At 38.3% G+C, this 25,893-nt stretch overlaps 1 protein-coding gene across 1 annotated transcript in view; it reads left to right on the plus strand.

Moving 5' to 3' along the window:
* The window catches only part of LOC149300644 (tyrosine-protein kinase JAK2-like), a 50,005-nt gene that overhangs the window by 21,567 nt on the left and 2,545 nt on the right, over positions 1-25,893 (plus strand). Inside the window, exons 4-20 of the mRNA XM_089484961.1 lie at positions 11,583-11,728; positions 12,176-12,497; positions 13,028-13,147; positions 15,466-15,623; positions 17,252-17,363; positions 17,700-17,886; positions 18,344-18,471; positions 19,471-19,605; positions 20,726-20,813; positions 21,055-21,182; positions 21,497-21,635; positions 21,899-22,050; positions 22,867-23,017; positions 23,144-23,280; positions 23,462-23,651; positions 24,498-24,622; positions 25,260-25,432. Of these exons, the coding sequence (XP_089341087.1) occupies positions 11,583-11,728; positions 12,176-12,497; positions 13,028-13,147; positions 15,466-15,623; positions 17,252-17,363; positions 17,700-17,886; positions 18,344-18,471; positions 19,471-19,605; positions 20,726-20,813; positions 21,055-21,182; positions 21,497-21,635; positions 21,899-22,050; positions 22,867-23,017; positions 23,144-23,280; positions 23,462-23,651; positions 24,498-24,622; positions 25,260-25,432 (2,591 nt within the window). The remainder of the gene's footprint in view (positions 1-11,582; positions 11,729-12,175; positions 12,498-13,027; positions 13,148-15,465; positions 15,624-17,251; positions 17,364-17,699; positions 17,887-18,343; positions 18,472-19,470; positions 19,606-20,725; positions 20,814-21,054; positions 21,183-21,496; positions 21,636-21,898; positions 22,051-22,866; positions 23,018-23,143; positions 23,281-23,461; positions 23,652-24,497; positions 24,623-25,259; positions 25,433-25,893) is intronic.

The following is a 25,893-nucleotide window of genomic DNA, read 5'->3' on the forward strand; positions in this document are numbered from 1 at the left end:
CTAAACAATAGCTAATGAGCATGAATACACAGACGGTTATATAAACATTTATGTATTACTGAAAGATATAAAAGTGGGACCCTTCCAGCAAATGAACTGATCCAGCAAATGGATCAGTTTGAATCTCTCCCCAAGTGGAGGAAGGGACGTAAGCATAATATAATTCACTCTTCTTTTAGCTGGTTTTTGTGAATGTATTTTGATTTGGTTAATAAACATATATCCATGATTTCACCCATTGAGTGAAAGTGTCATCAATGCATCCTCAAACCTGTTAACCTCTGTCTGTCCACCTGAGTGGACACTTGTGGGTTAAAACAACCAGCTACTTATTCTATGCCAGGCCTCGAGAAAACCCCTGGTACCAGGTCACCATGGCAACTAGAAACCACTTTCAGGGTTTTGCCAGACATGAGAGTAAAAACCATCGTGAACACTGCACCCTACCCTTTCCTGTGAGGCGTCCAACAAGGTCACGTAATGCACGTGCTGCAGTCAACCTGTCACTGTGTGTGTGTATAGTGCCAGTATTTTGTGTGTGTATACATTTATAGTGCCAGATTGTGTGTGTTAAAGTATGTACTTTTATATGTGTATAGTGTTAGCCAGTGTGTGTGTGTGTGTTGTTGGATAGTGTGTGCATATGTATAAGAGTGTGGTGCTAGCATATATGGTGGTGTTTGTGTTACAGTATGGCTTTAGCATGAGTGTGTATGTCGGCATATAGTGTGTATGATGGTATGTTACTGTAAATTGTTAGTGTTTGTGAGCGTAAGATATTATCGTGTAAGAATAACATACAGGAGGGGGGCGACTGCAGTATCGTACAGTGGTGCAGCACAGAAGAAAGGTGTGTTTTATCTCGTATTGCCTCAGTAAACATTCTTTAACTGCAGGCAAAGGGGATAATAAATGAAAATGAAAACATTTGGGAAGAAAAAATAGTTGACTCCTAAATCCAAAGCAAATTTGTCAATCCCCGCTCCGTGCCCTTTCCCCATGTATTGGTACTGTTTCGTTAATACACTGTGGGACGTGATCATACCTGGCAACTCCTGCTCAGTGCCCCCGGAGCTTTGCCATACATGTCTTGTAGGCAACAGCAAGGGGGGTTGTGGTCGTCATAAGGGGGCAGGACTAGCCCAAAGTAGACGTCAAAGGGCGAAGTAGTGGGTGTAGCCTTGGTGGGATGTGTGGGTGTCTGGGTGGGTTAGTGCTTCTGGAGATAAAGCACACTGAAGTGGCTTAGTATTCAACTCTTTGAACTTATTTATGGAGCCTCTGAGTAAATCCAAGGAGTTCCCAGGTCTGGAGATAACCATTTTGCGATCCTAAGTACATAGGAGTTACAGACTATTTACTTGGGATTCTGCCCGTGTATTCTGGCAACTTTTCAGTGCAAGCATTTGCACACCTCCTTCATTGTTGTAATCCAAAACAGTAAATGTGTATCAGACATTTACTGGCTCTTTTGGAGTTTGCATTTGCAAAACTAAAAGTCAAATGACGCATATCTTTATATGCATCGTGTAACATCTTTATATATACATATATATATACATCTTTATATATACCACGGGTTAATATGAAAACAGCGACTTGGATACAATGAGCATTAAGTCTGCTAATGAGGTGTTCTCAAAAAAGAGAGAGCGAGATCATTGTCATAGTTGAAGTACTAGATGACCTGCATAGAAAAAAACCATATAACGTGTTTGTATAATGAACTTTGGAGGGTATCGGGAGTGGAAGATCCCATGACTCCTTAGCCGCTGCCACTTTTTGGGGCGTCTTAGGGGCACTGGACTCTCTTTTAAAGTCATTGTGTTCTCTTCTTGAATTTTGTTTCTTTTTAAATTGGGTTGCATAACTCTGAATGGTAATTTTGATTCATGACCGAGTGATATTTGTGGTTATGATTAATACTAGACAAGTTTTAACTGATGTTTAGTCATATGGCATACACTATTCTTGTATGTATTTAATTTTTTCAGGGCTGAAATTCAGAGCTCTTTACTTTTGCTGCTAATAATTGTTTTTTTCCCTAGAAGAATGTTTATATGGTTCATATACTGAGCATTCTGTCTAAAGAGACTGGAGTTTTATATTTTGTGTTCACATAGATTGCCGAATTATTGGAAATGAGCCCATTTTTGTATTTCTGCTTTAGTAGCAGATATAAACTGGGTGAGGTTTAAATGTGAAAATGTAAAAGGCCTTTGGTTCTCCGTAATCCTCCAATGCGTTTCCAAGGGGGACACTATGTAAATGTAAAGAGGCATTAAAATGTATATGACGTTGTCTAGAGTGTGCACAGTGGAAAAAGATTCCCTGATTAATGCAAATGCCAAACTGCGTTCTGATAAATGCAACTTCCGTGTATAAATTTCATACTCGCTACAGAAATTTAAACAGACAGGACACCAGCGCTCATCAGTACCAATGTGACTGCAACGAAAATGGATTATTGCACCAGATAGTGTGTTTCCGGGAGAGGAAGCATTGTGTCTAGTATGCCTAGAATGAAAACAGAAGAACAACCATTATAATCCTCTATGATCCTATTATTGATGCTACTTTACTCTTCAAAAAGTGTATGTCTGGTTCTTTTGTTCTTCATCTGTTTTGCGTTTGAGTACATGCTCAGTTCCATCTGTATGAGAGACCTCCAAGGTTCTGAAAGTTTAAAGTCACTTTACGTCTTTTTCTATGTTGACTTGGTGAAAGCTATGACCTTCTTTGCTATGAGGAGAACCATTGTGTGAGTGAGGATGCCACTATGAGAAAAATAGCTGTGTATTGTCATCTGCATGATCGTCTCTGTAGAGCATTTGAATGTAGACCCAAACAGGCAGCTTCTTCTTGGACTATACAGAGTTCTCTGCTTCTCACTGCCTTAAAAACAGAGTTACAAATGCATGTGTCATTAAATGCCTTTAATCCTTAAAATCCAACAGGTGTATGCAGCACTTTACACTTCACATAACCTTATAGTGGTGGTTCCAATATTATATATGCTACAGCAGACATATGCATTAGGATTGGCCTAGATTCATTGATGAAACTTCCATACATTGGATTTTTCTTGGCAGCATAGAGATTTAACCCTGTTTATAAAGATTTTCTGCTCCCTAACATAATGTTTGAACAGCAAACTCCCCTTCATATAGTAATTGTTTACATTGTTTCACAGTTGTTCGTTTTTGTGAGAGTATTGCAGTTCTTTAAACCGCATACAAAAGAGGAAGCACTGTGGCTTTTCTTTGTCATCTCTGGAACACACCTTCTTCTATTTTACAGAACTATATTTTTTCCGCAACTCTGTTTAGTATACAGTGGTCTGCAGGCTGTTTTGCAAAGGGGCCACGGTGAGGGGCCAACAAGTTCTCGCAGTGCTCATTTTAAGGAAGTTTAATTCTGAAAAGAGAACATGATTTGTGAAAGTTAAAGATAACTTCTGCTAGGTTTTGTTTACTTATATATTCCGTTGGTTTAAATGCCATAGCTCCCCAACATCCATCTGCATAGAGCCACCAAGTGCTGCCCCTTTCGGCTTCATAGCACATTTCTCTATTCAGCATGCTGTTGGCGCAGGTATACAGTGGGGCAAACAAGTATTTAGTCAGCCACCAATTGTGCAAGTTCTCCCACTTACAAAGATGAGAGAGGCCTGTAATTTTCACCATAGGTACACTTCAACGATGAGAGACAGGATAAGACAACAAACTCCATAAATCATTGATTTTTAAAGAATTTATTTGCAAATTATGGTGGGAAAAAATTATTTGGTCAATAACAAAAGTTCATATCAATACTTTGTTATATACCTTTTGTTGGCAATGACAGAGGTCAAACGTTTTCTGTAAGTCTTCACAAGGTTTTCACACACTGTTGCTGGTATTTTGGACCATTCCTCCATGCAGATCTCCTCTAGAGCAGTGATGTTTTGGGGCTGTCGCTGGGCAACTTTCAACTCCCTCCAAAGGTTTTCTATGGGGTTGAGATCTGGAGATTGGCTAGGCCACTCCAGGACCTTGAAATGCTTCTTACGAAGCCACTCCTTTGTTGCCCGGGCGGTGTGTTTGGGATCATTGTCATGCTGAAAGACCCAGCCATGTTTCATCTTCAATGCCCTTGCTGGTGGAAAGAGGTTTTCACTCAAAATCTCATGATACATGGCCCCATTCATTCTTTCCTTTACACGGATCAGTCGTCCTGGTCCCTTTGCAGAAAAACAGCCCCAAAGCATGATGTTTCCACCCCCATGCTTCACCGTAGGTATGGTGTTCTTTGAATGCAACTCAGCATTCTTTCTCCTCCAAACACGACGAGTTGAGTTTCTACCAAAAAGTTCTACCTTGGTTTCATCTGACCATATGACATTCGCCCAATCCTCTTCTGGATCATGCAAATGCTCTCTAGCTTTAAACTTCAGACGGGCCCGGACATGTACTGGCTTAAGCAGGGGGACACATCTGGCACTGCATGATTTGAGTCCCTGGCGGCGTAGTGTGTTACTGATGGTAGCCTTTGTTACTTTGGTCCCAGCTCTCTGCAGGTCATTCACTAGGTCCCCCTGTGTGGGATTTTTGCTCACCGTTCTTGTGATCATTTTGACACCACGGGGTGAGATCTTGCGTGGAGCCCCAGATTAGGGAGATTATCAGTGGTCCTGTATGCCATTTTCGAATAATTGCTCCCACAGTTGATTTCTTCACACCAAGCTGCTTGCCTATTGCATATTCAGTCTTCCCAGCCTGGTGCAGGTCTACAATTTTGTTTCTGGTGTCCTTCGACAGCTATTTGGTCTTGGCCATAGTGGGGTTTGGAGTGTGACTGTTTGAGGTTGTGGACAGGTGTCTTTTATACTGATAACAAGTTCAAACAGGTGCCATTAATGCAGGTAACGAGTGGAGGACAGAGGAGACTCTTAAAGAAGATGTTACAGGTCTGTGAGATCCAGATATCTTGCTTGTTTGTAGGTTACCAAATACTTATTTTACCAAGGAATTTACCAATGAATTCATTAGAAATCCTACAATGTGATTTCCTGTATTCTTTCCCCCATTCTGTCGCTCATAGTTGAAGTGTACCTATGGTGAAAATTACAGGCCTCTCTCATCTTTTTAAGTGGGAGAACTTGCACAATTGGTGGCTGACTAAATACTTTTTTGCCCCGCTGTATCTTGTTTTGCCGGGGGAATAGTTGTTTTGGACATATTTAGTATAAAAGTAAAGGAATACAAGAAAACTGAGGTATGTCACAACTAGAGGATTAATTCATTTCCAGACCCAAAGTTCTCTCACCAGCGCGCAACCCTACAAAGACTGCCTGAACCAATCAACAACAATCAGCATCTTCACCATAGGGCAGAGACAATGCAATGAGAGGATCTACCCATGAAAAAGTCACAAAGGGGCCAAGAGAGCCTATGACAGATATGTTACACATTTGCTTTGGGTTTAATGCTGTGGATTTATTGCAATGTGTGTGCTGGGTAGAAGCAGAAATGGCATGCACAAACCCTACAGGGACTGTAAGTAATTCTGATTTATAGAGAAGTAAAAGTCTAAGTAAGGCATGTTTCCCAACTGCAGTGACGCAACTAAACATTTCCCAGTGGAACATTTTTCTTTGAGTTGTTTTTAAACGCTGTGGATTTGATTAAAAATAAGCAAATGTGACATACCACTTGGGAATTCAATTTCAACTTTACTAAACTCTCCAATGTTGAACATAAAAGTAGATTATAGAGTAGTAGGAGATTGAGAAGTGGTCTTCCTCAGAAATTTGCCAACTGATCCCCATTTGTGACCTCTTATGACATCTCCAGCCATTGCCTCACCAGAGTTAATTACCCCCATCCCTAGCATAATGCGAGTTCCGGGTATGACCTAAAGGATCCATGGAGACATGTTTTTTATGGTCGGAATTTGATTTGTTAGGTCCTGGGAAAATAATTTCTGTGCCCCTTAGCCCTAACAGTGCTTTAATGGAACATTCATGACATTCTTGTGATATGTCTGTACCTCAATGCTAAATATTAAAGCCTTCATCTTCCTCAGGGACTTGAGATGACTTGGTTTGACATCATGTGTTAATACTGAGAGAATTATGTAAGTAAACAATGAATTACGGTTAGTTTCAAATAGTCAGGGTAAACGTGGGTTGCCACCTCCTATCTTGACTTTTGGAGAAGACCACAAAACAAAAACTCATTGATATTAATGTCTGCACATGTTACTGTTGAGTATAATAGTGAAAAATTGTGTGCATATTGTACGGTGTGAAGTTTGACTTTCTTTGATAATTAGGACACGATTACCTATGAATATCCTAATTGAATTATGCTGTTGTGCTTTCATTTTTCTCCCTCTGCTTTCTCTAGAATACAGGATGACCTGTCACATTTTGAGTTAGTCACGTGTTATTTCTTTAAAGGCGTATTTGAGTTTCTGTCAGTTTAGTTTTATATATAATCCCTATATTATGTTTTTGAAAGTCAAGGTTTTATTGAATTTTATGACCAATAACTAGAGCAAAAAACTGTACCCAATAAAAACAAAACATTGCAACATAAATCTAATATCTGTGTTGAGGCATTTATGAACAATTTCAACAAAATTAATTTTGAAATCATTTTAACAAGGCAAGAAATGGCCACCAGTTAAATTTAAAAAAAAAAAGTACAAAATAAGAAAAAGTAAAAAAGTAAATGTTGCCGGAGACCTTTTCATAAAACATTGGACAGTATTGCATGGGTTCCTCTGTAAGCATTGGCATACTATCATATGCGGTGATAGTACTGAGGTAAAGTTATGCTTATCGTATTAGGAAGTGTGTGTCATATTAAGCAACAATGTTCATATGGCCCAGGTGGCTTTTGTTCCCCATTTAATTTAAGTATTTATTATAACTTTACAAGCTCAGAAAATAGTGTCCAGGGTCTATTAAAAATTTCGATCTTAGATAGTTGACATTCTTCTTTGTGAAAAGTCAACCTGCTGATGTAGAGGTCCCTGCAAGTTCCCAGCTATTATTCTTCTGTGTTTAACCTTTCCTGTATGGATCAAAATTAATTTTGTAAATAATGATATAATAAATACCCCATGGTGTTACTGGCCCAGAGTCAGGTTGTGTGGCACCTGCAACCTTTCCTTTCCCATTGAGCTCTCTGCGATGTTGGTGGAAGTCCCATTATATGATCTTTAATGTGAATGATGCCAACCTAACCATCAATTTTATGGCTTAAATGATTTAAATTTATATAAGCGAGAATGAGTTGCGCTAGTCAAGTGACCATGGAAATTGCTAGTTATGATAAATATAAACCTACGGGATTTTCTGACTATGAGAACTGCGCAGGGTAGCATTTGGCTGTTCAGTTTGTGGGCAATGGCTGAAAACAAGGAAATTACGTCTATAAAGCGATATTAGAGTTCTTGACGAAAAAGCAGTCTCCATACTGACGCCAGTGCGGCAGCTCAAGTGAACTAATCTCCGTAAATGTATATACTGTATATATCGGAATATCGCAAAGTGTCTGTGATTAGTGTTGCAACTACAATAAAAAGAAAGCATTGTAAGACACATTTGACTAGCTAATTGTAGCCAAACACAAGCTGGTTTGTGCTATTTATATTGACCTCCCTGTAAAACATCCAGGCCTTCCAGCTCAATAGTTGCGGTTATTAATCAGGCTTGCATGCACAAACAAGCCAAAACCTATTTTGCAAGGCCTATGACTAATACATGGACACTGATTATGGATACAGCCTAAAGAAGCTAGTTTCCTCCAAATTTTACACAATTGAGTCATACTGAATTTTTTTTAGAAGGCCATTTGACTGTTATGGTTTTTTTTTATGAAATAAAAACAAATTTAAAGTGACACTGTGCCTATTGTATCTACATATGACAGCTAAAGTGACCCCTTTAAACTTACATATTATCTCCATTGCAAATACGTGAGGCATTCTCCAGAATTCCCCCCTCCCCATACGAAGTTACCCTTTCTGCATCTCCCCAGCTTTTTTTTTCTTTGTCTTCTTCTCCCCACTAGGTTTCATGAATGCATAGTGAAGTGCCTAAAAACTACATTAATACAGGGGCGTACCTAGAGTATTTGGCACCTGGGGCGGATCCTGTATGTGGCACCCCCCACGCACACACACTTTAAAACTGCATAGCTTCTACCGTTATATACCGGCACAGACACTGAAGGTGGTACAGCATTACTGTTATCATTATATACTGAGGCAGACATTGACGGTGGTACAGCATAACACCTATCACTATATACTGAGGCAGACAATGACGGTTGTACAGCATAACACCTATCACTATATACTGAGGCAGACATTGACGGTTGTACTGCATAACACCTACCACTATATACTGAGGCAGACAATGACGGTGGTACAGCATAACACCTATCACTATATACTGAGGCACACATTGACGGTGGTACAGCGTAATCCCTATCACTATACATTGAGCCAGACATTGACAATAGTGCAGCATAACCCCAATCACTATATACTAAGCCAAACATTGATGTGGTGTAGGCCTACCACTTCATTAGTAGTAGGGATGCACCAAAACAAATTCTGGACTGAAACCGAAAATGCCCCCCCCACCATAAAAAAAATCTAACACTTTTATTTCAAGTAAGTAACACACCAAAATAGGACAAAACAATTAAATAACAATATTATATATATATATATATATATATATATATATATATATGATTGATAACAGCAATCACATTCCTATCATGCCCAGGCATACCCAGATTTCAGGATGTACTCGCAGACTTGGCATGATAGGAGTATGATTGCACTATCTACCCCCTATCCCCCGTCTCACTCCCTTCTCCCTATCTACCCCCTCCTAACTATCTACCCTCTCCCTCTTTGAAGTTCACTTACCTTTCAGGAGTCCTGCGGTGGGGGTGCAAGGCCTCTGTCTCCCAGCTCTGCCACTGTATGTAACAGTATAGAGTGATGGGAGTTATGATGTACTTTTAGAGCATAATTATATTACGAAAAAGACATTGGAAATGGTACAGCATAACACCCATCATTCTCACACACTTACCAATCCACACGTATACCAATCCACACGTATACCAATCCACACATATACCAATCCACTGTCACTCTCACTGAATGCTTTCCTACCTTTCCTCTTTTTGCCTTACAGCTCCTTTTCCTCCTCTTCGCTTCTCTTCTTCAGTTCTTCTGTCTTCTTCCGGTTCAGAGGGCACGAACAGCTGTGGGCGCGGCTTCAGTGTTGTGCGCCGGGATCTGACAACAAACCCCAGCGCACAGCAGCGGATCGCAAGGGAGTGGTATCGGAGGTCTTTAACAGACCTCCGGCTCCCTTGAGTGATTTTAAGCCAGGTTCAAGGGAGATCCTTGAACCGGCTTAAAATCACTCAAGGGAGCCGGAGGTCTGCTAAAGACCTCCGATACCGCTCCCTTGCGAGCCTGCTCCTCCACCGGCGGACATTACTGTCCGTCTCTGGAGGGGTCCCGGCAAGTTGGCACCCCCCTGATGAGCGGCACCCGGTGCGGACCGCCCTGCTAGGTACGCTACTGCATTAATATACATTCTTTGTTGAATGTGCTGCCTGGGACACTGGATTGTCATTTTTAGAATAGAATATATAAGCAGCACAGGGCATAGCTTTGTTAAATTGGGAAATGAAAGGTGGGATTAACATAGATACAGAAAAAGCTAAATGATGTAGAAAAGTACTAGTTTGAAGGCAAGAAATATAAAGCAAAGCTTAGGGATGCAAAGCGCATTATTAGATTCACCAAAACACACACGAGGGGAAACATTCTAGTGTAACAGAAATGTGTGATGATGCCTTTTTTAGATATGATACGTGAGAGAAGAAAATGTTAAACTGGGCAAACCAAGACAAATGAAGGGAATTATATCAATGAGGATAAAAATCTACCCAACTGCTTAAATAAATAGTTCTGTTCTGTTTTTCAGCGGAAGGTGAAGGGACCCTTGTTAGCAAAAAAGAAATAGGGTGACATATAAAACAAGGGTGTTTACACAGGAAGAAGGTCTGCTTGAACTCACCAAAGGAAACAAAGACAAGTCCATGGGACCTGATGGGATACACCCAAAATTATTAAAAGAGCTCCAACTGTGTTTTGGCAGGTGTAGCCTTATGTCAGTGGTTGGCAAATTAATGGAAACCATGCTAAAGGATAGGATTGTTAAGTATCTGGAAGTAAATGGTTTCCTTGCTCAGAAACGGCACAGGTTTACTACTATTTTTCTTGACTGGGTAACTAAGATAATAGACCAGGGAGGAGCTTATACATTGCAATCTTTGGGCTTGGATATCAAAGTAGTTGAATGGATAGGGAAATGGCTGAGTGCCATGAGGCAGATGTTTGTAGTTAATGGTGTATATTCAGCAGGAGGTCTTGTTATTAGTGATGTAGTTCAGGGGCCAATATTGGAACCCACACCTTTTAATATTTTAATTAGTAATATTAAAGAAAGTCTTAATGCCATGGTATGTCTTTTTGCAGATGATACGAAGGTCTGCAACAAGGTAAAGCAAGTCAAATGGCAAATGATTTAAGTTAATTAGAAGAATGGTCACGAGTGTGGCAGCTGCAGTTTAACATTGCTAAATGTAAAACAATGCAATTGGGATGTAAAGCCCAATTCAGAATATAGTAATTGCTTCCGAGGACTTAAAGGTGAGCAGGCAATGCAATAAGGAGTCGGGGGAAAAAGCAAGCAGGGTGCTGGGTTGTATAGTGAGAGGTATAAAGTATTGGTAGCAGAAAGAGGGAGGTGGTTCTTCTGCCTTTACAGATCTCTGGTCAGGCCTCACCTAGAGTATTGTGTACAGTTCTGGAAACCCCATCTCCAGAAGTATACCGACGCATTGGAGAGAATTCAGAGGAGGGCTACAAAAATGGTGTTTTGCAAGATAGAAATTATTAAGAAAGATTAAAGGATCTTGATATGTACAGCTTGGATGAAAGAAGAGAGAGGGGAGATGAAATAGAAACATTTAAATGGATTTAACAATGTACAGGAAGCAAGTTTATTTGAAAGGAAAAGCAATGTTAGAACAAGAAGGCATAGTCTAAAACTACAGGGTGGGAGGCTTAGCAGTAATGTAAGGAAGTTCTACTTTACTGAGAGGGTAGTAGATAAATGGAACAGCAGAAGTGATTGTGGTTAATACAGTGAGGGAATTTAAACATTCATGGGATAGACATAGGGCTGTCCTCACTATGGGACCAGGCCAGGACTGATGGGGGTTTGAGTCCCTTGCTTCAGGAAAAATGGCCAGACTAGATGGGCCAAATAGTTCTAATCTGCTGTGAAATTCTATGTTTCTAGGTTATGTGAAGAGTACAGATTTGTCGAACCACTCCTGTAAAATAAATAAGGAAAAAATATTGTTTTTCTAATATTTGAGGCTAGAGATTTCTAAACAGGTTTTATATTCCTAAAATGTATGCTACTAGTGACATAGCATATTAAAGTGTGTCAATTTGCTGACCTTGTAGCTTGTGTCTCATTTCAGTGGAGAGATGATTTTGTCAATGGCTGGATCGAGGTACCTGTCACACATGAAGCGCAAGAGGAATGCCTTGGAATGGCAGTTCTGGACATGATGCGCATGGCCAGTGAAAAACAGCAAAGCCCACTAGACATCTACAATGCCATCAGGTAATATATTTATTTACCAGATATTAAATAGAACTTATGTTCAGTCTTCAGAAGGGAAATTTGATGATCCCTTTTGCAAATGTTAATGTTAATGAGTAGTATAGGAGTGCCTATTCTATAGCAAACAGATGTCTAAACGCTTATTCTAAACAGTTTCATGTAAATGCAGCTCTCTTGATATTCCTTTTTCATATATTGATAACCTAAAGAGGAGCTTCTTTTTATTTAAAGTTTTTTGCAGTGTCATACACTGACTATGGGCTCTTTAAGAAGATTAACTATGGGGAAACTCGAACATACAATATAGTAATTATAACAGGAACCAAAGGGGTCTAGCGTGAAAAAAAATGTTAGTCTTAATAATAATCTTAAAACAGTGGCCCAACATTATAACTATAACCAACTAAAGGAATTGCCAATAATGATTTTTTTTTCTTTTTTGTGCAGCTACAAGAAATTTTTACCCAAGTGTATTCGAGCAAAAATCCAGGACTACCACATTTTGACTCGCAAAAGAATTAAGTATAGGTTCCGCAAGTTTATTCAACAGTTCAGCCAATGTAAAGCTACTGCCAGAGACTTAAAACTGAAGTATCTCATTAATCTTGAGACCCTTCAGTCAGACTTCTATTCGGAACACTTTGAAGTAAAGGAGCCAGGCAAGGAGGGCGGAGGGGAAGAGATTTTTGCGACCATAGTGGTTTCCGCAAATAACGGCATCCAGCTGTCAAGAGGGAAATCCAAAGAGAGAAGAGCACTCACTGACCAGGTATTCATTTGATCTTTTTTAAAATTATATTTTCTAATATATATAATAGAAGGAATGGACGAATATTTACAGTAGCCATATAAATGAATGAAAGCTTTGGGTTGTGATCACTCTAGGCTACCCATTGATTGCAGTGGAGAATTAATATTTCATTTGCATTCCACCAACAATTCCTGCAGCCCTGTGTAACGAGGCAGATGTTGGGAATGCATTAAAGCCAATTCTAGTGCAAAGTGTTAAAAGTTGTGCAGTCACCATGGCAATCTTTTGATGTTTACCACATTTGTATTTAAACATATGTAGTCATTATACATGATCCCCCAACGTATGTATGCATACCCTTGGGTGGACTTCCTATCCTAATTTTTTAAATTATATTTATATCAAATTCCAACCAATTGCCTGAACTATGTGTTTTTTGTTATCACACTTTATATGTTTCTATACACACACATATTGAAACTTGCCTATATAACAGTGTTAGTGACGACTGAGTAAATTGCCTGTTAACATACAGTCTCTAATCTTAGGATCTGCAGAGTTATTGCGATTTCCCAGAGATTGTAGACATCAGCATCAAACAAGCGAGCAACGACGAATCCACCGAGAGCAGGGTTGTTACCATCAACAAACTAGACAGCAAGATTCTGGTAAGTGTCTACTGGTAGTGCTTTTAATAGGTGACTATGTCACTGTTTATAGAAAAGGGTTACTATTTTTAGTGAAATTGAAAACATTAAAAGAAGAATCGGCACATACTGACACAGTGTTTTCCCATATCTTTTTAACCACAAGAACATTAATGTTTGTAAGCGTCCTTGCGGCATGATAACTGGCCCTGTCAAGGACATTAAGATCCTCACTGCTCCCTAAACAAATCACTTGAGCATATTTGGCATATTTTTAAAGTAATTTAGATGCCAACAATGCACAAAATGTTTGCTAGTTGTGTCTTATTTATTTATCAGAGAATAAAATATAGCTCATCTGATGGCTGCCAGTTAGTATCAAAAGCAATGAGTCTTTCATTCATGTTTCACTGGCCACTTGAGAGGGTGATCAGCATGCCTGGCAGCTTCCTAATTGAGTATAACCTGATACTCCTTAACTGTGATTACCAGAAGTTGGGGTTCCAATGGAAAACCTTAACTTAAAATATATTGTTTATTGAGATACCTGCAATTATCTTTGATCCACAAGTATGTTTTCTTATAAGCACTTATCTGCCCGTTTATGTGAGCTTCTAAGATTAGAGTAAATACAAGCTTGTCGGTACAAGCTCTGAGAACCCTCGGATATATATATCAGAGACGGCACATATCATATTCTTCGGGGCCACACATGGACCTTTTCCAAGTCTGCGAACCGGACCGATAAAAGGGAAGAGTGGGGTGTCAGAAGATGTAGATGCCTATAAGCATGTCCGACTAGTGTTCTTTGGCTTGTAAGGTTCATTTGTATAAGGTCGTGAAAGCCACCAAATGAATGGAAATGTACTGCCTATTATTGGCAAAATTCAAGATATTGGTGTCTATTATTATGAAGACATTAGTATAACGGAAAGGCTGCAAAGTGTAACCCATCCTTTCTGAAGTCTTGTTTTACAACAGAGATAATCTTGTGGTGTGGTGCGGTATGGAACGTGTTGCAGATCTAGCAAAAGTCAGGTTTCCTGTGGCAGACAATTTCTTTGTGTGATCAGTCGACTATCTTGCACAGTGACAGCTATGTACAGAACATCGTTTTCCTTTCTGAGAGACGCTTGTTTCCCTTCTAACAAGAGTCACACTTTGTTCCTTTTCTATTTAACTTTGCTTCTTGTAGAGTTTTAGAAGCTCCATTCAGAAAATAGTACTTTTGTCATATTTAAGGACTGAATCATCAGGATAAACTCCCTGAAATGTGCCATCCGATTGGCCAGTTAACAAAGCTCTGGCAGAGCATAGCCATTCTCTCTGGGTACTGAATAAAACATACACAAAGCAGGGTGAATTATTATGTCGACTATAGTGAAAGCTGGATAATTACATATGTATCTTATATATATATATTTTTAACCCTTGAGGAGAGCATTTTCATTTTTCTCTTTCTTTAGGAATTTTTTTTTTTTTTTTTTTTTTAAAGAAACCATCTTTTCTCCTACACTGTGCTCTACCCACTCACCAGCCGCAGAGTGTACCTAAATAACCCCTTATTACACCTTAAAGTACTGATAAAGACAACATGTCAACAATCAATACTATTTGCACAGTATAATAACATTTCCAAGCAATATATGCTTAAAACAGGGCCAATCTCCTTTGCCAATTATGGCATTTTTGTGTGTGTTTGTTTTATGGTACTGTTTTCTCGTTCAAATTCTGAACACATGAATTGTTTTATTGTTTGCTATGATGAAAGGAGTACTTTTAAAGTGATCACTTTTATAAATAACTCCTAGAATGATTATGATTTATTATTTTATACAGCACCATCATATTCCACAGTGCTGTAGTATATAACATAACAACACAAAAGTTAAGTTGTTGGGGATAGACCAGCCATACTAGTATGAGTGTTACAGGAGAGCTTAAGTGCGTAAGATTGTAGGCGTCCTTTAAGAAGGTCTTTAGGGATTTTTTTGAAGGACTGAAGTTAGGGGGAGAGGATTAGGTTAGCCCACTGGACGAGTGGAGAGACCGGTTAAGAGTGTATTTAGAGATGAGTGAGGAGATGTAAGTAAGGGAATCACTTTGAATGTAAGAGTCAGTATTTTGAAATGAATTCTGAAGTGCCCAGGCAGCCAGTGAAGAGACCGGCAGAGGGGAGAAGTGTTAGTAAAGCGACGGGTGAGGGAGATAAGTAAACATCTATAATAACATCTTCTCTCGAACAGTATATCGTTATCTTTCTTACATTCTTGTCAATACAAGGGCAGGCTTTACATGTCAACAAGACCGTCCTAACATATTTTGTTATTTTATTCCAGGAGGTGGAATTTTCTTCATTAAAGGAAGCCCTCTCGTTTGTGTCACTTGTTGATGGGTATTACAGATTGACGGCAGATGCACACCATTATCTTTGTAAGGAGGTAGTATCCCCCAGAGTTCTGGAGTGCATTCAGAGCCACTGCCATGGCCCTGTTTCGTAAGTATTCTACACCCACATACAGAGTTTTCCGGATTGTTGTTGGTTATTTTGACCAAACGGAAGTGTACTTTGCTACTTTATATGTTATTATAATGCATTAGTTGGCTTCCTTTACATATGTTTTTATGGTATGTTAAGCTTGGTTTTTATATAGAGGGTACACATACAGCACAATGTTTTGGGCATATGTACAGTTTATACTTTGCATGTTATCAGTGTTAAATGAAACATTAAACTGTTATGAGATAGCGTTCAGTGGATAGAGCCTCACTTTCTCACAGGTAAATTATTAACTTCTGAATCATTGGGTTTACATTCATGGGTATAATCTACCTGCCACTAGGCAACACACTTGTTCCATCTCATCTAAGGTGGTTTTCAGTCATAAGCACTTTTACCACTAGGGCATCTTATTTAGAAGCTATTTCTGGAATTTTTCTCCAGATTTTATATTTAAGTGATATGGCTGGTTAGTAACCTGCTTATTAGACATGTAATTGTACTGAATGAACTGATTACACGATAATTATACCTTTATGTGAGACAAGCTTTGATATATTTCTATTAAACCTTTGAGCTACATTAATTAAAAGTGGAGGGGAGGACGTATTCACTAATCTACTGAATAATAAGGCGGATTTCAAGAATTTAGTAAAGCGTACCGGACCAGTATATTTAATATGCAGTACTTTGACTAGGGCCATTTTCTTTTAGGGCAGTTTGAGTTATATTACCAGTACGCTGCAGACCTGCTCCCTGGGAACTGGTGATACTGTCATGTTTCCTCACCAACACACAGAACGTTTTATGAGGAATCCAAAATATAACTGCTAATTAGTCTAGTAAAAAGCAGTACATGTCTAGATGTAGGTTACCATGGGAAAGAAATGCTGTACAAAGTGTTCTCAGTGCACAATCATCAGCTCCTATGCTATAGCCAAAATGTTAGGCAGCAGTTGAAGCCTGACAATTGAAATCTGTAATTGCTCCAATTAGCCCTGAAGCAAAGTATATTCAAGCCCCAAGGTGTCCTAAATAAAAACCTTCCATGTTCTTACTTAAAAAAGGGAATGTTTTCCTTACTTTGATGCCATGCCTATCTGATAAGATAATCAAAAAAGAAAATAAAAAATACCCCTCCTTAAAATCTACATTTATATTGCCCTGTCTTAAGTGTCCCTATCATTCATTCATTCATTCACTGTTCATGGAATAGTATTCTCACTTACCAAGCACTCCTTTGAAATAATAGCAAAACATGACTGTTGACAAAATAGTTGTCTCTAAATTCAATTATTTTAATAAAATACAAACCCACCTATACTTCCTTATATCAGAGCACCAATGAGGCATTACTTGGTTCATCTTTCAACCAGTCTGTGTGAATGAATTGGGTGAATGTTTTCATGCCGACACTCTAGTGCTGATGACTTCTCACTTAATTAAACTGCTTATATTTAGACATATAAAATAATTTGCTTCACTTCAAAATGAACATAAATTCCTATTACATATTTCACGGTTCTTGATGCTTTTCTGTATTATAGTTTGGTATAGTTTTTTGCTGTTTCCATGTTTTTTATAATTTGATTTTTTTTTTTTTGTTCTTTCTCATTTGAATATAGAATGGAATTTGCCATCAATAAACTGAAGAAAGCAGGAAGCCAGAGAGGACTTTTTATTCTTCGATGTTGCCCTAAAGAATATAATAAGTATTACCTTACATTTGCTATAGAGGTAATTATTAATGTATAGCTTATCTGTACCTCATATGGGGAGGCACAACTTGTAAAAGATAGCTGTGTTTGCCTGTTCAGAAGGCTTTTATGTCTTTGGAACAGACAGTTGTAAGCACAGTTCAAAGGATGATAGGAAAGATCTGGAATGTTTCAGGAGCTATAGTGTCAGCCAGCCGTACACATTCACAGTTTAATGCTAATCGTTTTGTTATTTAAAGTGATGTTTGTTAATATTTTGTATGAGTGCTCTTATAAAGCAAATGTCTGTGTATGTGTCTTACAAGTATGGCACTAAATTCCTTTTTTAATTTTTATTCATTTCTGTGCCACGCAGCGCCTTGGTGTACCTGAATTCAAGCATGGTTTGATAACCAAAAACGGAAACAGTGAATACAACTTAAGAGGCGCTAAAAAAAGTTTTGGCACGCTCAAGGAGTTACTAAGCTGCTACCAGAAAGAAACTGTACGCTTAGATGGCATCATATTTCAGTTCAGCCGATGTTGTCCCCCAAAACTAAAAGGTTAGAAAGTAAAATTACCCTGTGCTTCGAGGCAAATTATCTGAAAACTCCAACTCCACGATATCTCTAATATTAACAATCTTGATGCATTTTTAGTTTATATTCAACCTTGCTGTCATAGAGATAGGAGCTGCACATAACATTTTATGAGTTTAAATTAAATTATCGAAAATTACATTTTTATTTTTTTTGGACACATGCAACTAAATATTATATTAAGTCAAGCCTGCTAAAACTCTCTGCAGTGATTGTAAGGCACTTTCATTACAACATTTATTGGAGGGAATTCAATGTGTAATATCCAAGTCTGTTAATGTAGATGACATAGGCTGACTATTAAGAATCCCCAGGGCATGTAAACTACCAATGGATGCCATTAGTCCGGAGTGTTGATATGTGTTTTTAAAGCTTTGTTTTGTAATGATTTACCTCTAATAAACTTCTTGTCGTTTCCCAGAGAAATCCAATCTAATTATTTTCAGAAGTAATAGTGACTCTGAGGTTTCTGCGTCACCCACGTTACAGAGGCACAATAATATAAATCAAATGGTGTTTCACAAAATCAGGAACGAGGATTTGACTTTTGTAAGTTTCTGAATGTCATTTTTTTTATCGCATTTTTATACACTGTGCAAGTGTCCTTGATTAACGGGTTGGTTGCCTAATGTTTTCTAGTGATTGTACACGTATATGCAATGTAACATAAATTAGTTCCATGTTCACATTTTTTGTCTGCTGCAGACCTCTGGTTACTTGTCTAGCCCAATAATAGTATTTGTCTGGCTGCAGCTCAGATTGTTGAATGTGAGCTTGAAGGAAATCACGGAAGTTGCACTTAGAAACACTCTGCAGATTTAGCTGTCTAGCAGCTTAACATACCAATAGCACAGAAGATGAGGCCCTTAGTGCAAAAAAGAACCCACCATCTAGAAGTCACTGCATTGAGTGTGCAAACGTGGATATGAGCAGAAGATGCCAAGAGACAGCTGACGAGAAAGCAATCGGGGCGTATTTCTAAGCATAACACTGCTGTTTTATTGCAAGATAGATATCAGTGCAACAAATAAAGGCATTATTACCCCGTCAGTCGTCATACGTTATGTGAAATGGTGAATGGTTTGCACAAGTTAAATGATCAGGAAAACACTAAGGGATCTCAATATGTATTGCTTGTAGGAGAGAAGAGATCTACTAGAAGCATTTAAACACTTAAAGGGATTTAAGAAAGGACAGGAGCAACTTAATTTCAGAGAAGCAAGAGGTCATACTCAAAAACTAGAAGTCGGAGGCTTTGGTGTCCTGTAGAAGGAAGATTTACTTTATTGAGATGGTGGAACAGCCTCCCGGCATAAGTGATAAAGGCCAACACAATAATTTACATTGAATAGGCATATGGCTAACCTGATTCTAAGCATAGACCAAGCACTGATTAAGGTCTGTTAAGTAGGAGAAAATGGGCAGACTAGATGGGCTTAATGGTTCTTACCTGCCGTCAGATTCTGTGTTTCAATGTTTCATATCCTGTTTAAAATTAAACGTTTTAAAAGCTCATGGTGATTTCATGTATCATTTATTTTTCAACAGATGGAGAATCTGGGACAGGGAACCTTCACTAAAATTTTCAGAGGGAAACGGGAGGAAATGGGAGACTACAACAAGATTTATGAGACCGAAGTTCTTCTCAAGGTCCTGGACAAGAGTCACAGGAACGTCTCTGAGGTCTGTACAAGAAACTTGGAACAAGGATCATAGTCTGTATACTGTCTCCTTATTGACTTCTGTCAATTGTAACAATCCTTGTTATGTGTTGAAGATAACTTTTTTTTTTTTTTTTTTTTTTAAAGCTTGTTATATTTTTTTCGGGAGCAGAACAGAGAACAAATCAAGTCTGACGCAAGAGACAAAAACAACAGTATTGGCCATTTTACACTACATTTTACAGACTACACGGCACTTTATTGCACATTAAAGCAATCACTTGAGTGCAAACCTTTTTTTCCAATTTATTTTTACTTACAAAATCCCTCCACTTAAATGGCCCACATCTACCACCTTTAAAGTAGTAGTAGTAAAACTTTTCAGAGACGATAAATGGGATAACATTACGCAAAGTCTCAAAAGAGACAAAATCACAGCCATCCAATTATTATCTAGGTGCTGGTCATTCTTAAAAAAGAATGTACATCTTGTACAGGGTTCATTCTGTTTAGGGATTAAAGGCATGTTTGCATAATGAACTAGTGATGTAATTTTGTTTCTGATTTTAGATTGGACTTTTAGTTTTGTGTTGTGTACATATCCAGCAAAACACACTTTAACATAAAACAAGATATTGAGATACAAACCGCCCCCTTAATCTACCTCCCAGAGACAACAGGGGCAGTAACGGGATTAACAATACAATAGGGTCCCAACCCCCAGTCTCTATTACTGCCAGAAATCGGTTCCAAGGATTGGCCGCGGTAAATGTCCGTAGTGATGGAACTGAGGGGGAAGTGGGGGGACAACATAGTAGTGCACCATGGGGTGGGGGGCTGATATTAAAGTAAAACAATGGTGGTCACTTCCTGGTTGCAGATCCTGGCTGTCTGGCGGAGATATTCCTCTCTGCAAGTGATGGGATGATATACTGCTGGAGGTAGCCACAGAAGTCTTTACAAAATCAGGGCCTATAGTCAATAGGGAGGAGGCTCTCTCCCAGTGATGGAGGGTTCCGTCACATACATGTTCTCCGCGTAGTATCTATGTCTAGTCTGTCCTTTGAGAAATTGTATTTTTGTGTTGGCTTGTGTGTTCTCATAGTTCGCTTTAATTTTTTTTTCTTCTCTTTACGCTGCAGGCCTTCTTTGAAGCAGCAAGTATGATGAGCCAGCTGTCTTACAAACATTTAATTTTGAATTATGGAGTCTGTGTTTGTGGGGAAGAGAGTAAGTGTTTAACATCAGGAAAATTGGGGAGGTCTCCCCTCTCTTGCCCTTTTTTTGTATGTGCATGAGATGAATGCCTACATTTGATTCCTGGGAAGAAAAATCATAGTATCTCACATTGTGAGAAGCCCATTAGATTAAGATAAGATTCACTAAACAAGATTGTACAAGTACGATTGCACTTAGATTATATTGGAGAAAATAATAATTTTTGCTTTTTTTTGTTTTTTTCCCCCCATAGGTATTCTAGTCCAAGAATATGCAAAATTTGGGTCATTGGACACATATTTGTTAAAAAACAGACATTCGGTCAATATTATGTGGAAGCTAGAAGTTTCTAAACAACTGGCGTGGGCCATGCAATTTCTCGTACGTATCATTAATAGAGACTGCTCTCAATATAGAGTAATGGCCATATAGTACACAGCCCCGAAATATAAATTCATGTATAAGCCAATTTTATTATGGTTTTTTTTTTTTAAACATAACATTTATACTTCCTTCTTAAAGGGTATTGTTAACATGTATTGTTATCCATTGTTTACGTATACTTTAGAGAGAAAGCAGGTGCACTTTTTACTTTCCTTTGGGATATCCCTGCCCAAATCTGGGGGCCATATTAATAAAGAGCTATTTTGACTCTGCCACACACTACTATCATATTTCTTGTCCCTCTCCCATAGGAGGACAGGAACCTTGTGCATGGAAATGTTTGCTCAAAGAACATCCTACTGATCAGAGAAGAAGACAGGAAAACTGGCAATCCCGCCTTTATCAAGCTCAGCGACCCCGGCATAAGCCTTACAGTCCTGTCTAGAGAAAGTGAGCATGTTAGGGTGTGCTTATTAGTTTCCACAAACAAGTATGTCCATCTGTCAGTATAAATTGTGTGCACAAAACATCAGATCTACTGTTCTTAGTACATCGCTAAGCAACTTTTATTCTCCGTGAAAACACAGAAGGGATGTGTGGAATTGAGATCAGATACCAGATGTACCTTTTTGTTTTTTAGTAGCAATAATAATCTGTAGAATTGTAAATTACAAGGCATAGTACGTTGTCAATATGTTTGTTTTTCTTTCCAGTTCTCTTGGAGAGGATTCCTTGGATTGCTCCCGAATGCATTGAGAATTCCAAACATCTAAATCCATCTTCGGACAAGTGGAGTTTTGGCACCACCATATGGGAGATATGCAGTGGTGGAGAGAAGCCGCTTAATGCTCTGGATTCCCAAAGAGTAAGTGAAGTACATAGGAAATTCCACATGGTTTGTGTCTGTGGAGATCCCTTATAGTCTATCACATGGGATAATTTCAATAAAATATATAATATGTGTAATGAAGAATATGTTGTTTTTAATAAACACACGTGCATGCAAAAGAGGGACACCGGATACATAGTTTGTCAAGTGTGCCTGATACCTTAAGGCCAGTCCCAAATCTATTAAAAGGAGAAGGTATGAATTTTTGTTCTAAGTGGGACAGGAAAGTAATATTTGGGCATAAAATGTAGGTAAATGTCAGAGATTTCCAGCTAACGCTCATAATTAAATATTTTTGAAGCTTCTTTAAGGACAGATCTGTAATAGTAAATATATTGTCCTGTTTTCTTGAGGAATGGTAATTCTAATGCAGCCCATCTGTGTATCTGCAAAGGAACCATAAACACGTAAAATAGGAACTTACATTACTTTCTAGAGTACTGTATAGCTTATTTTTAAGGATATATTATATAACACTTGGCTTGTCGCGTTTTTTGTGTTGCCAGCACCCAAGTGGCTTGTGCAGGTTTTAAGGCTGTTGGTGTGGACATGGTGCAAATGTGTTCAATGTGCTTGGCAATATATTGGGTTTTTTAAAATAGATCTTAGATATAAATATGGTAGGCACAAAGCATGCTTTTGCATTTATTCGTAGACCTTTTGATGTTACCATGATTTTGCTAATCAAGAAGTGCTAGAAGTAATAGTTTTATTATGTGTTTTCTTTTTAAAATATGTCGATTCGTTACATATTCAGTATGTCTGTTTTAAGAAACATAATGTCTATTCTAGAAACTACAGTTTTATGAAGATCGACATCAGCTTCCTGCACCAAAATGGATAGAGCTTGCAAATTTAATACACAGCTGTATGGACTACGAGCCAGACTTCCGTCCTTCATTCAGAGCAGTTATAAGGGAACTTAACAGCCTGTTCACTCCCGGTAGGTACCGGTATATGTGATCGATTAGCAAGCAGCATCTCATGCGTTACACCTAGACCTTTATTTGTAACATACTAGTTATTGATGTAATAAAGCTAAGGCTTACAGTGTGTGCTTTCTTTGTAGATTATGAACTATTGGCAGAAAATGACTTGCTTCCCAACATGAAGATTGGTACTTTTGGCTTCTCTGGAGCGTTTGAAGACCGTGATCCAACCAATTTTGAAGAAAGGCATCTGAAATTCTTACAGCAGCTTGGCAAGGTATGTCATTGGACTTGAATGATGAAAATCAGTGTTACTTTTTAATCATTCCTTATCATCATTGATGTGTTCATTGTAACAACATGAAAGAGTTGCATGGACAAATTATAAAAGGACGCCAATAATAGAAAAAGTAATATTGGAAAAGGTATTTTTAGTTACATTTAGTTTTCTATTACAGGGTAATTTTGGAAGTGTTGAACTGTGCCGTTATGACCCCTTACAAGACAATACCGGTGAGGTTGTAGCTGTTAAAAAGCTCCAGCACACTACTGAAGAGTACCTGAGGGACTTTGAAAGAGAAATTGAAATTCTAAAATCCCTGCAACATGAAAACATTGTCAGATATAAGGGTGTATGTTATAGCGCAGGTGAGTGCGTTGTGCATGAAACCATGAACCATTGTCCTAACAAGCTGGGCTCCATATTAACCCCTTTCATTTGCAGAGGTCTCGCATGTGGAAAACATAGATATATTTCAGCTTTAGCAGTTGTGTGCGGTAGGGTTATATAGGCAAGTAACTTGATAGCAAATAAGAATCATTTGGCCCATATAATATGCCAGTGGGTGACATAATAGTAGGGATTGGATTAGAGAAGCTAGAGAAATGTTATACATATATATTTGGTTTTTGTGGCCTCGCATATAAATACTACTTAACACGATACACACTGGCATATATGAAGCTGCTAATCTTTAATGCAGCGTATTTTAAAAGAGCGGATTACAAATAAGGAGACATTCATTCTAATAGCGTGTAATCTTATGTCTTTGATTATATAATATATTTTTCTGGCAGGCCTTATCTGCCCTTTACTCCGTAACCAGCATTATTTATAGAACTTATTTTTAGCTGCATTCTTGGCAAGTTACATGAGCTGTACGTTAAATCACAGTTGTAGAAATTACGTTCATCAGCTTTTCAAAATCTTTACTAAGCCGGTATGTACTTTAAATAGTTAACTATATACACTCAATATACATTATGTCAGCGGACATAACACTTATAGAATCCTTTTTATAAAAGATTCTATGTCTGTGCGTTTGCATTAACTGGTTGTATGTGTTGTTCGGGCCAGTCTTGACTGTATTTCTGAACTTGTGACTTGCTGTTTGCATCATGAACTTGTCTCTGTCCCCCTACTCTTTGCATGTTTTGATGGAGTGGGATTCCACCACAAATTAACGATGTGCTTATATTTTATATTTTGAAAAGGACGTCGAAATCTTAGATTGATTATGGAATATCTGCCGTATGGAAGCTTGCGGGACTACTTGCAGAAACACAAAGAAAGACTGGACTTCAAAAAGCTCTTGCAGTATTCAACGCAGATCTGCAAGGTAACCATGTATGGTGTTTAAGTGAACCAGATGCCATTAGTGTTTTTAATTACAAAGATAAAAAGCCCTTTCTGTAGATGTTTTGAATTCATGTTTTCAACTATTGACACATCTTCTAAATAATCTTAAAATTATTCTTGATGCTTTCAACAAGCTAGTGCAGCATCATTTTAGAAGAGATAGTTTTCCCCCAGTTGGTTAACTCCAGCCACCTGATAAAGTCCTGATACTTATATGATTCTGTTAACTACAGTCAGGAGGTTGTTTATGTTGACCAGCCTGGAGAGCATACGAAGCAAATCTTTACAGCATAACCCCTTACCAGGCGGACTACTTCTGCAAAAAAAAAAAAAAAAAAATGATGATCTCCACTGTCACTTGTCTTCTATACATTGCTGGATAGATCACCATACCAATAAATATACACTTATTTTGAATATATATGTTACTATTTTATCATTGCTGCTCTCTATTATGGTGACCTTTCCTATGATGTAATACCCTTAGTGTTTCTAGGTCCCCATATAACATCTATTGTTCCATGAATCGTTTCAGTAGGATATTTGTGTGCAGACTCCCATTAATTCACGTATTTGCTGAATGTCATGTGTTCATTGTCAATGGAACTGTCTTACAGGGCATGGAATATCTTACAGTGAAAAGATACATCCACCGAGATTTGGCTACCAGGAATATCCTGGTGGAGAATGAAAGCAGAGTGAAAATTGGTGACTTTGGATTGACAAAAGTATTGCCCCAGGATAAAGAATATTATAAAGTCAAGGATCCGGGGGAAAGTCCAATTTTCTGGTAGGTGGATTTGCACACACATCTATAAAATGCAAAAGCGGAGGTTAAATTGCAGACTTTTTCTGACTTTGAAATATAGCACATGATTTCAGATAAAAGCAATTAGGCCAATCTAGTCTGCACATTGTTTTCTACCTGCTGCAAGCCTTTCTTGGCCCCTTACCGTTGATTATATCCAGGGTATCCCTATGCATATGCTATGTGTATAATAATGTGCCCTCATTGTATTCAATTATACCACTTCTGTATTTAAGTTCAATTTCTGTTTTCATAAATACTAAAACTACACATTCATTGTGTTTTCTCTGCATTTATAACATGGTGCAGACAGGAGTTGAACGTGTAGAACTTTGACATCCGAATCTGTTGCCTTTACCAGTTTGCTCATTCTGTATCTGAAAGCTGGTTAATTTTCTTTGTTTTCACACTCAGAACGGCGTTATACACATCACAAGCAATCT

This window comes from Sceloporus occidentalis, unplaced genomic scaffold (genome assembly GCF_023333645.1).
Source record: "Sceloporus occidentalis isolate IW3139 unplaced genomic scaffold, rSceOcc1.0.p SCAF_24, whole genome shotgun sequence".
Classification (NCBI taxonomy): domain Eukaryota; kingdom Metazoa; phylum Chordata; class Lepidosauria; order Squamata; family Phrynosomatidae; genus Sceloporus; species Sceloporus occidentalis.